At 36.5% G+C, this 13,241-nt stretch overlaps 1 protein-coding gene across 2 annotated transcripts in view; it reads left to right on the forward strand.

The window, feature by feature from the left end:
• Positions 1-13,241, forward strand: part of rnf19a (ring finger protein 19A, RBR E3 ubiquitin protein ligase) — a 35,796-nt gene that overhangs the window by 10,740 nt on the left and 11,815 nt on the right. For both annotated transcript variants that reach the window (XM_079442126.1, XM_079442125.1), the window contains exon 2: positions 7,566-8,421. In XM_079442126.1, coding sequence (XP_079298252.1) covers positions 7,566-8,421 — 856 coding nt within the window. The remainder of the gene's footprint in view (positions 1-7,565; positions 8,422-13,241) is intronic.

Raw genomic sequence — 13,241 nt, forward strand, 5'->3', positions numbered from 1 at the left:
TTTATTTCTGCCGGAGTGTCTACCAAGTTAATCCGAACTTTTATTTTGACGGGTTTCCGGGAATACCTTTACAGTTCTGTGTGTATATGATATGACGCAAGTTTTACTCAAATCAAACGGTAAAATGCTCATGAAGTGACTCTCAGAGCAGTTCTAGAGCTGTTGTTCATGTGTTTATGTCCTCATTTAATGAGACGGCAGACGCTGAAATGTCACGTGAGCTTCAGTCTGTCAAGTAAGCGAAACTGCACGATATAGAGAGCAGACTGCTCCGTACGCTTTCGAATTGCTCTCGCGGATGTCAAACACTGATCAATCAGCACCGTGTCACTTCTAGTCAAACACACCTAGTGCTGCAGGCTTATTGGCTCACTGACGTTAATGAGATTAACCCCTTAGGTATCGAAATTTGGTACCGAACGACAAGACGTTTTTCGATACTCTGTGGTATCGAGGCAATTCGGTCGGTGCCTAAAAAGTATCGAACTCCATACCCAGCCCTATCCGCAGGTCGGGTAATAAAAATGCATTCTGATTATTTGCAGGTGGATAAAATGAATAATAAATTATGCAAATATTAACTACATTTTTTCATCAGGCAGACAATTTCAATTGTGTGTGTGTGTGTGTGTGTGTGTGTGTTTGCCTGATCGTAAAGCTGCAGTGACAGAAACGGTGACATTCCAGCTAAAGTTTGAAAGGAGTAAAGCCTGTTAATTCTATTGAGTAGGCTAATATGGCTAAAGAATATATATATTTTTTATAAATGTTTATTTAAAAGCAGCCCACGATCAGCGTAACTCACAAAAGACCTGCTTCAGAAACATGCCGCGGCGTGGCTGATATAAACACAAGCATTGACTAGAGCGACCACGATCAGCACCGGTTCCCGTTAGGGCTGTTGCGATTTGTTCGATTTTAGTCGATTTTTAAAAATCGTCGACTTCATTTTGCTCGCGTCAACTAACCGGCAAAATACCGGAAGTGGCACATTTCATGGACGAGAATCCATAAAACACATTTTTAGACTATATTCCAAGGCTGCATGATATATTAAACCCATTTAAAAATCATAATTAAGCATAATTGTGAATTCACAAATGCTATGATTTAATTAAATATGTCATGCAGTTCACACAGTATATGCGTCTCACAGCGGCTCCGTTCACAGTAGCTCCACAGAATCTGTTATCATTTACATGTGTGGAGCGTCTCATACTCCATCTCTGCATGTTGTTTCATCAGATTTGTAAGGTCAATCATTTATAAATCTACACAAACACAGGAGAATACAAAAGAAAAGCTCAAACCCTCACTCTGAGTTTACACGGTTTGATGTCCACATATTCATGTAATTACAGTGGCTGTAGCATTTCTCTTCTAAAGAAATGGCCAAATATTAAAGATTAAGTGTACGTTTGAATTAAATGGTGCTTGGTCAATATTAAACAGTAATGTGTAAAAATAATCATCAGGCCGTCGGCACCCCCTGCAGGCCTTTGTTGTAATGCGTAATCTACATTAGCTCTATTGTTTAGAATACATTGTTTTTTAACAGTTTTGTTCAATAAAAACATATGATTTCTTGCTTTTGATACTTTTATTTGAACTAATTATTATTGCATCATTGCTATTATATATGTACTTTAAGTCATTTTAAAAGCTGTTGTTCACTTAAATCCATTTTTATTACCACAAAAAAATATTATAATTATAGGGCCCTATGAAATCCGTTTTTATTTCCAAATTCAGTTTTGTTAAATTTGATTGATCAAAAAGCATGTCTAATTGAGTTTTGCAATGTTATCTGTACCAAATTCTGTTCTCCATTATTTTCTGGATTCCATTTTAATTGTTCCATTAAATTTTAATAATAAAAAGCATCTTCAATTAATTGATTTTATATTAAAAAAAGTATTTTTTCAGAAATACTGCACATTTACATTTTTCACCTAAATAAATTCTGGTAAATAATATTTCTGGTAAATACTCCTTTAAAAAGTGTTTTTTGATTATAATTTTATTATTATTAGACTAGAACATGTGGATGTGTTGTCATTCTTACACTATAATACTGAGCTTTGATTTCAGTGATTTGGACTATGAGATGGACACTTGCTTCTTGCACTCTGTTGCACTTCACTTTTGCTTTAAAAAAGGATTTCATAGAAATTTGGATTTCATTTGGTTTAATAAAATATTTTTAAGTAAATTTTATTTTTTGCAGGAAATGAATAATTTAGATGAATCGAAAAATTAGTCGATAGATTAATCAAAATAAATAGTCGTTAGTGGCAGCCCTAGTTCCCGCGGAGCTGCGCCGTAGATGTGTGCTATGATGTGCAGATCAGCTCTAATGCCACTGAATCTGCTGTTAGAAATGAACCATCCATTCATCATATCATCATGCAAAACATGCATGACAAATAGCAAATTTTTCATTGTTTCTCGGAATGTCATAGCATTTCCACACTGGCGATGACTGCGGCGCCAAATCATTTATGTCCTCACGCATCATGTACGTCCTCACGCATTGACGTCATCAAATTGCAATCCGTTCGTGAGATCGGCCAAGTGTAGTGAGTACCGATCGAGTCATAAAATGTGATTATCGGCTGATCGATCGGAGCATCCCTAGTAATCATATGGAAATATGCCTCTTTGAGGTTCTGCACTCACTAATATGTTAGTTTTTATTCTTTAAAATAGTTTTATGATTGAATGTTTTTGAAAAGAAACAGATCTATAAAAGAAAAACATGTTTACAGTTCAAGCAAATCAAGCATGGAAACTATCCTTAATGAGCTATAAAAACTTGAGTAATGTTCATATAATATGTCCAGTGCTCTCTCCAGCCTCAATACCACAACTGATGTGCCCTTGAGCAAGGCATATGATGTGTCTAAACAGCATACCACACTGCTTAGGTGAGGTAGGTGTGTTGTGGGAATGTTTTCAACAGCGTCAGCTGTTTTGCATTGTTAATTTCATTCTGTGCACTTTTTCTCATCGCCAGCTCAACCAGCAAACGTTGATTAAAATGAGCTAGAGCTGTTTGCACATATCAGTCAGTGTTATTAGGACTAGACTAAATCCATCGAGCAGAACAGTGCATATGTTATCTGTACTTAACTTTTGTGTTGTGTTGGGAATACAATGAACCCCAAATGATAGTAATGGGGCTGTTAATATCATCTTATCTTTCTTGAGTGTTATCAGCTTGCTGTGGCATTTGTCTCAAGGGCTCGTGCGTGTCCTTGCGTGTGTTTTGACAAGTCACCAGAGTGGAATTAGATGTATTTTAGGTGCACACAGGAAATCAGCATCGAACACATGTTAAAATGTATGTTAGGCCAAATATAAGTTTAATTATTCTAAGTGTTCCTGCTCTTCCTTCAGCTGTTGTTTGGGAACATGCTGGAACAATCATCTATCTCAGTTTCCTTGTATTACATAAACACACACATGGAGCTCTTGGCATCTGATGTTCATAATAATCCCTGAAACTTGCTCAGGTCAACTAGCTGGATTCATCTGAAACAATCAAGCTTTAAGTCACCAGACGTACACCAATGGAATTAATAGACTAGTAAATGTATTATTTAAAGTAATTACAAACAATTCTTTCTCCAGGCAATGTAGTATTATATTCTGGATGTATAGACTTGGAGCATTATTTGGTGTACTTTGATCTGCTTTTTGAAATCTTAGAATTTCATTGGTCACGCCACCTAACTTTGTTAGCTAGTGTAGCTATGATTTCCACGATGTTGAAAATGCGGGCGGAATCGTGGAATCCAGTCATAAAAACTGAATTTACTGTATAACGCAGAATGTCATTGAATTTCCAAATTTTGGAAGGATACTTCAAAAGTAGGTCAGTACACTTAAATCAAAATGTGATATGGACCAGTGACTGTAAATATTAATCTGCAAAAAAACATTTAAATATGAATCCTGCGTGTCGCTGTGTGAATGAATGGCGCAGACGCATGGTTTCTTAACTACACACACACACTGAAGTGCATGTAACGCTCACAGTATACTTGATTACATGAATATAATCTCTAGAACTGCTCTTAGAGTCACTTCATGAGCATTTTACCGTTTCTTTTGAGAAAAACTATCGTCATATATAGGGATGGGTGATATGGGCTTAAATATATCACAATCATTTCTGGTATTTATTTGCGATAAGATCAATGACGATTAATTAAGGGAATTTTATGCATCCACTAAGAGACAAAAAAAAAAACTGTTTCAAGTAATATCTTTCCTATTTTTACCCAGGTGTTGTGAGCATTACTGAGTACACACTAATGTAATGACTATTTAATTCAAACCACGTCTGATCACAAAGTTATTTCAAACACTCGACTGTTGTTATGAAGTTAATATGGCAAAAAATCATGTCAATAAATTAGATTTAGATTTGAATAAATTTAGATTTGTTGGACAACAGGTTTGTAAATTTCATAAGGCCTTAAAGTGATTTTTGTAACTGTTAATAAATTGCTGTGAATTTCATGATTTCAATTAATTAGACATGCTTTTTGATTTAAAAAAAATATAATTTAACCATTCAAACAGTCTAGAAAAATTACAAACGAGGGGGGAAAAACGGAATCCAGAAAAATTAAAATGGAAAAATTGGATTTCGGAAAAAAGTAAAACAGAATTTGGGAAAAATAAAATGGATGTCTTAGGTCAGTATTGCTGCATCCCAGTTTACCTACTTATATTATGCTCATTCAGTCTTTCAATCAGATCTTTTGTTCTGTTATTTAACTCATACAGTGGTGTGAAAAAGTGTTGGCCCCCTTCCTGATTTTTGAATGTTTGTCACACTTTAATGTTTCAGATCATCAAACAAATTTAAATATTAATCAAAGATAACACAAGTAAACACAACATGCAGTTTTTAAATGAAGGTGTTTGTTTATGAAGCACTTTTTCACACAGGGCCATGTGGGTTTGGATTTTGTTTTCCCTTCATAATAAAAAAAATCATTCAAAACTGCATGTTGTGTTTACTTGTGTTATCTTTGATTAATATTTAAATTTGTTTGATCTGAAACATTAAAGTGTGACAAACATGCAAAAAAATAAAAAATCAGGAGGGGGGGGGGGGGGCAATACTTCTTCACACCACTGTATATTTTCCTTTAAAAGGAAAAGGCCAAATGTAACAAATATATATTGTGGAATATTTTTGGAACAATTTGTAGCTCTGGGAATGTGCATTACAATTCCTATTAGACTTTGTCTAAAAAAACAAAGATATCATTGATTGTAAAGTCAAGTGTAACTCGTTTGGCTGGCTATCTGCTTCCTTCAAACACATGAGAAAAATGCTCTAGTGTCTTTTAAATGGAGAGTGTGAAAAACCCCACCTGGAAACTGTGTGTGTATTTGCACAAGGAGGTTAAAGTATTTCTGGTATGGCTTAGAGGCAGCAGAGAGTAAAGACAGAGAACATCTAATGCAAATTGCAAGAGAGGCCAGAGTCATTAAGTAAATGTCCTGTTATTCCTTTGGCTTCTCATGTGACAGGCTGCAGCGTTTTTGGGAAGCTCAGATGATTCATGCCCGTGTCTCTTCCTCATTCCGTTGCGACTGACACTTTTTATTGTGCAGCATGTGATAAGATCACACCTATTCACATGCAGAAACGCTGTCTGTGCTAACTAAAGTATCTTGCTGCGCCCACACTGTGGTATACGTTTAACCCACAGGCATTCATTTAGATCTGAAACTAAATTTTTATTTTTTTTCTGAAACGAGAGCTCTGAGCTGCCTCTCTGTGTTTTTGTGAAAGGCCTGCAGGCAGGGTGAGGAAACGCATCTATGAATGACTAGAAGGATCCTAATTGTTTTGTCACATTCGGTTCTGCTGTCTCGTGTTTCTGACCATTACGGTTTCGGTGGCTTTCACTGGCATGCAGTAGTTTCATCTGTCCTGTTACAATGTCAGTGATGTCACATCCTGTTCAAAAGTGGTTCTGCAATATTTTTGTAATTGTTTCATTACCGTGAACTTGGCTGTTTCAGCCTTTCATCAACTTTTCCACTGAGTCAGGGCTTCTCAAAACTCATCTTGGCAGTGTTTAATGTTTTCAGATCAATTGCAGCCTTTAAACTTGCTGCTCACATGAAATTCGTGAACAGTACACTGAAAATGTGCAATTGCTATAAGTATGCACTAGGATTTCTGTACGTTGTATTACTATTTCTGTCTATTATTAATTAACATTTACTTGCTATAAGATTAGGATTGGGGTTTAATTTAGGTTTAGTTGTGTGTGATTATGAATAATTTATTGTTATTACTATAGTAAGTACAAGTAACGTCTAACAAGGACACTGTAGTGTTATCCAGAATTTTGTAACTCATTTATTTATTGTAAAAGCAAAGTCAAAAACCTACTAAAAACCAGTTAGTAATTCCCCTAACTAACCCATATAGGGTTGAAGAACATGCAACATGTTTCTGTTTCATTTGACGTTTGAATGAAAGTCATGATGACTTGTGGTTCAGTGAGTGAGTCAGGTTGAGTAACCACTCTCATTTATTGAATGATTCAATATTAGGGCTGCTCGATATGGAGGACAAATAAAATGTATTTGATACAGCTATCACATTTAATTTCAAGTAGATTTAGTGCTTGAAAAAATTGTCATCCAAATATGCATGTCTGTTTTTATTTCTGGGTAAAGAAAACCACTCCAAACTACTCAAAGTGTAGAACCAATCATTTACTAAAGTGCCATTCGGTAAAATGTTTTATCCAGCATTCGGCAAACAAATTCTGTCCTTTACTCGCCCTCATGTCGTTACAAACTGTTACAAAACTTTTAGAATTTCTCAAAATATAATTTGTTCCACAAGAGGAAAAAAGTCTGTTTTAGAATGACATGATGGTGAGTAGATGATCTCTGTAATGACTGCCGAATAGAAATATCGACGCAGGATACAATAAACAATTTACACTTCAACAATAAAAAATGATGGGGAGAATGAAGCAGTATATCAAAATAAAAATGGTTGGTATCACAGTATGGCTTGAAGTGAAAATTAAATTGCAAAAAAAACAACAATGTAATTAAAAGCATAATGCACTACAGGTTTGCCAGAAAATTGCCAAAAATAAAAGCTTAATGGTTTAGCATGAAAAATAAATTAAGATGTAAAATGTTAGTATTGTAACTTTAAAATTGCATTTTTTTAAATTAAATACCGTTTTTTTATTTGTTGTTGTTTTGCCATGCAAATACACGCTCTTATAAAACGCCCAGTCATTCTAGAATTATATTTCTTTCTAAATGGAGCTATTCAAGTCATCTGGTGAAAAATTCTGTATCTTTATATATATATATATATATATATATCTCATACTACTCTCTAGAGTTGATAAAGAAATTAACTTTTTTTTTTTTTTTTGCACATGGTTGCACCTAAAATCAAAAAATGTTAACGTCTCCAAAATATTGTTGAATCAATATAAAATGCATTTCAAATGAGGTCTTCCACTGTCTCACTCAGGAGTGTCTCTGTTTCTTCACAGATCAGGTCGAGATCCAGCCTGGTGACTCCAAACAGACCCGTGTGTCCCAACTTGAGCTTCCTGGATCAAGGGAGCAGCTTGCAGAGAGTTCACCGCCATGTCTTAACACCTCACGCTCCCCTCTGAAAACCCTGTCCCCCCTTCCCTCCCTCTCCCCTCCCTCCCCCTCCTCCTCCTCCTCCTCCTCCCCCCCTGCCCTCCCTGTAGAAGCTTCCCAGTCCTTTGAAAACCACAGTGCCTCCTCTGTAGAGATGAGTCTGCATCAGCCGCAGCAGCAGGGGTCTGAGAGGGACCTTCCCTCCGCCGCCTCATCCGTCAGTCTGCCCTCTGTACGGAAGACGCCTAAAAAGCGCCGCATCTCACTGCGCTCGCTGTTCCGCCAGCGCTGCGGTGACCCCAAATCCCGCAAGTCACGGGCACTGGCCGCCGGGGTGGATGGCATCGCCAGTGTGGAGAGCGTGCACTCGGAAATGTGCCAGCAGCAGGATCATTCCTCGCCGCTTTCTGCCCCCGGTGTGGCCTCCACCTCATCTTCATCCTCCTCATCCTCAGCCTCCACCTCTGAGCTGCTGGAGTGTCCGCTGTGCCTGCTGCGCCACACCAGAGACCGCTTCCCTGACATCATGACATGCCACCACCGCTCTTGTGCCGACTGCCTCCGACAGTATCTGCGCATCGAGATCTCGGAGAGCAGGGTCAACATCAGCTGCCCCGAGTGCTCAGAGCGCTTCAACCCCCACGACATCCGCATGATACTCAATGACCGTGTGCTCATGGAGAAGTATGAGGAGTTCATGCTGCGCCGCTGGCTGGTGGCCGACCCCGACTGCCGCTGGTGCCCTGCTCCAGACTGCGGGTAAGAGCACTTTTATTCAAATTTCATTTGAGATTTATCTATATGTGCACTACTGTTTAAAAGTTTGGAGTTAAGATTAAGAAAACCGTTTATGAAAGCCAAACAAATCTCTTAAACTACATTCATTTGATAAAAACACAGTAAAAACGGCAATATTGTGAAATTATTACAATTTAAATGAATTTTCTATTTGAATATATTTTAAAATGTATTTTATTTGATGCAAAGCTGAATTTTCAGCATTACTTCAGTCCTCAGTGTCACATGATCCTTCAGAAATCATTCTGATATAATGATTTGCTGCTCAAGAAACATTTTTGGTTATCAATGTTGAAATCAGTTGTGTATTCTACATTTTTGTAGAAACCGTGATACTTTTTTTTTCGGGATGCTTTGAAAAAGTTTAAAAGAAATGCACTCATTTGAAATAGAAATGTTTTGTAACATTATAAATGTCTTTACTGTCACTTTTGATCAATTTAATGCATCCTTGTTGTAATAATAAACATTAATTTCTTGAAAAAAAAAAAAAAAAATCTGACCCAAAGCTTTTGAGCAGTGGTCTATATTTCTGTAAAAATTTGTGGCATGCACATCAGATATTATTTTTTTATTTTTTTTATAATTTTTTTAAATAGCCTATATATTTTCCATTTATAAATTATTTGCATGTGTGTGTGTGTGTATATATATATATATATATATATATATATATATATATATATATATATATATATATATATATATATATATATATATATATATTTATTTATTTATTTTTTCATTCCTACGTAGGTGTTTTAAAAGAGTCTTATTTTAGTTTATAATATTAGTACATTATATTAGTAACATTTTCTTGGCATTTTTTTTTTTTTAAGTGATAAATTTTCATTGTATTATGATGATATAGCATCTGTGCATTGTACAGCCTTTGTGGTATTCCTTATGTCATCGCTGACATCCTGTTGCTATAGCAGTATGATAGGAGTCGGGATTTCCATTACATTTTTTCCCTGGTTGGGTCTAAATGGCTGCTCTGGTTTTAACTGCATGGCTGTGATGTTGCCACAGCTGCTTTTTGTTGCCACAGCTGCTATGTCTGCTTGTGTGTGTATTTGCTTATTTGTGGCCTGTTTGCTTTGACACGTCAGTCTTAGAAGAAGTAGAGGTAATTTTGTGTTAGTGTGAGCATTTATAAACCGTCCCTTACCTAAATTGACTTTAGCCAAGTCGACTAGTATATTTACCTGCACCGTTATAATCAACCTACTGTGTAGTCGAGCTACAACCTGTTTGTCAGAATAAACCTAATACGTAATTGAAATTTAAGTCAGACTAAATTGTGCACATGATATTTAAAAAAAAAAAAGAATAGTTTAAGTCGAATTGAAATCAAATTTTACGTGCATTTACACTATTGTTGAAAAGTATGGGGTAGGTAAGATTTGTAAAAATGTTTTTGAAAGAAGTCTGGCTGCATATTTTAATGTACTGTAAAAACAGAAATATTATGAAATATTATTGCAATTGAAATAAACTGCTTTCTATTTGTATGTTAAAATGTAATTTATTCCTGTGATCAAAGCTGCTTTTCAGTGTTGAAAAAACAGTTGAGCTGCTTAATATTTTTGTGGAAACATGATACTTTTTCAGAATATATTGAATAAAAAATTAAAATCGATAGCATTTATTTGAAATCTTTTGAAACATTTTTCCTTACTGTCATCTTTGATTAAAGGATTAGTTCACTTTTAAAAAAACTTTTGCTGATAATTTACTCACCCCCATGTCATCCAAGATGTCCATGTCTTTCTTTCTTCAGTCGAAAAGAAATTAAGGTTTTTGATGAAAACATTTCTCCATAAAATGGACTTCATTGGGACCCAAACGGTTCAAGGTCCAAATGACAGTTTCAGTGCAGCTTCAAAGGGCTTTAAACGATACCAGACGATGAATATGGGTCTTATCTAGCGAAACGATCGGTCATTTCAAAAATAAATAAAAACGTTTAAGTTTTATTAAGCACAAATGCTCGCCTTGCTCTGTTCTGTGATGCGCGTTCGTGACGTCACGTAATACGCAATTACGTTGAAAAGGTGACAGTTGACTTAGGCGGAAGTACCGAGTCAGTAGGCTTTTTAATATTAAAACACCCAGGATACGCACACGAAATGGGCATTTTAAACGATAAACTGACACAAAGACATTTGAATATGTGTATATGGTCCTCCTTCTGCACATTTGTAAACACTGACTCGGTACTTCCGCCTAAGTCAACCGTGACCTTTTCCACGTAATTGCGTATTACGTGACGTCACGAACGCGCATCACAGAACAGAGCAAGGAGAGCATTTGTGCTTATAAAACTTAAACTTTTTTATTTATTTTTTAAATGACCGATCGTTTCGCTAGATAACACCCGTATTCATCGTCTGGTATCGTTTAAAGCCCTTTGAAGCTGCACTGAAACTGTCATTTTGACCTTGAACCGTTTGGGTCCCAATGAAGTCCATTATATGGAGAAATGTTTTCATCAAAAACCTTAATTTCTTTTCGACTGAAGAAAGAAAGACATGGACATCTTGGATGACATGGGGGTGAGTAAATTATCAGCAAAAGTTTTTTTAAAAGTGAACTAATCCTTTAATTTATTGCCTTTAATTTTTTACTTACTGGCCTCAACATTTTGAATGGTAGTGTAAAAGTACTTATTCAATGTGTTGCAGAAGGGATAATTAATTAGGAGGCTCCAGAGAGTTCTGATTTGTAACTTAATTATAATTGCAATTATTGGTCAGGGATTCAGCTTTTCTCTTGAATCTTTTTTTTTTTTTTTTTTTCTGGACTCGGGCTCTGAGCCAAAAATATTTGGGACATCTCTGAAGTTAGCACAAGCTAAAGGCACAGTATTGTGTTGTGATCAGCGCTTTTGGAGGCCTGACACTGGTGACACTGTCACTTTGAATGGAGTCTTTTATCAGGCCAGTGGACAGCCTGGCAGCAGATCTTTTCATGCTACACACTCATCTCTGCACAGATCTGCACCCAGCTGTGCCCTGTGTTTCAATGATAACACGACCTTTTGAGCTGCCTGTTTTCTCTTGTCTTCTTTGGTTATTGTGTACACTTGTTTATTTTTTTTAGTAGGTGCTATTACACCTGTCACTTTGAAGGATGTGTATATTTGTGTGCATAACAAAGAGCTTTTCCCAGATACATAGAGACATTAGGTACTTTTAAAACACGTGTAGGAAATGAGAGCTAGTCTACATGTCATGGCAGGTTTGGTTGCAGTTATGTATGTTGAGCTATGCTTTGATGGGTGATGCGAGAGATACTAATTGATAAATGGCTCCTCGTAGGCTCCTTATGGCTTGAGGGCCAATCTTCTGACACAGGTAAACCAGAGAAAAGTGACTTATAACAGTTTTCAACATTGATAATACTCAGAAATGTTTCTTGAGGAGCAAATCAGTATATTAGAATTATTTCTGAAGGATCATGTAACCCTTATCCTTTCAGCTTTGCATTACAGGAATAAATTACTTTTTTAAATATATGCACATTGAAAACTGCCCTTTTAAATTTTAGTAATATCTCACAAGTTTACTGTTTTTACTGTATTTTTGATTAAATAAATACAGCTTTGGTGAGCATAAACTTTCAAAAATTAAAAAAGGAGACTTAAGTTGCAGACTGTGAATATTCTCTTTTCTGTTATAGCCATTTGTCCCCTCACGTAGGAAACGTATAAATAAGGTTATTGTTTAAGTTTTAAGTCAAGTAAAATTGTTGGTTCCCCCAAAATTGAATAGACTTGACCATCTCCAAGAGAGAGACACTGATCAGAATGAGGGCCTTTCTGTGTTCCTGGTTAATGTGAACAGCAGGCAGAGTGAGTTGCATTGATTCTGCATTGTTGCAGGGTTGGCTGAGAGTTTGCTGTCTTGGAAGACAAATATGCAGTTAAAAAAACTGTTGAGTGGAAAAGCTTTGTTCCATGTTTTATGCTGTGTGGAGCATGCAGGGCTTTCTTTGTGCTGTGATGGAGCAATCTTGTTTGACTTTTGTTCTGTGCTGTCACTATCCTTTTGACTTTACTGTTTGACTTGACTTTACTTTTGTTAGGGTTCATTGTAGATCAGACGGGGGGCATCTCATCATGTCTCCAGCATTGTGTTTACTCTTACACTCTCAGAGTCATGTAGAAATATGGGCAACTCCAATAACAAAGGCCACTTTGTTTGTGGAAACCGATGTAGTGGAGGCTTTTCTCAGATGGAAAACCGACAGTTGACCAGATGACATCTGGTTTGCACCATGGCGATAGCTTCTTTTGTATCAAATTATATTTTGTAATTGTCAACCCACATGCAGACTCTTTCATGAGGTTTGATGAGGCTGGAATAATGGACTGATCCTGCAGTGCACATTCAGGATCTTTTCTCAGCTTCTAGTGTCCCTTTTCCACATGATAATGAGTGTTAAAGGCTCTTATGTAACTCTTGTCTAGCACACACATCACTTAGCGAAGTGATCCTGTCGCTGTCTTTCAAATCTGTCCATCTGCATGTTGTGACTTTACAACAACAATTATCTCTGCAAACGAGCACAACTTCCAGCGCCATTTATTAGCTTCTCATTAATAATGGTCGGGTCACAATGGCCAGTGCCTGCTGTAATTGATGCCTTCAGTTCAGATTTGCAGGGCTATTAATCTAGATTGACCATCATTGATTTGTGTTGTTACCAGAATAGCTACAGCTGTTTTGGATAATGTGGTCACTGATCATACTCTGGTTTGGAGATTTGAACTAGGG

This window comes from Barbus barbus (assembly GCF_936440315.1).
Source record: "Barbus barbus genome assembly, chromosome: 19".
In the NCBI taxonomy this organism is placed as follows: Eukaryota; Metazoa; Chordata; class Actinopteri; order Cypriniformes; family Cyprinidae; genus Barbus; species Barbus barbus.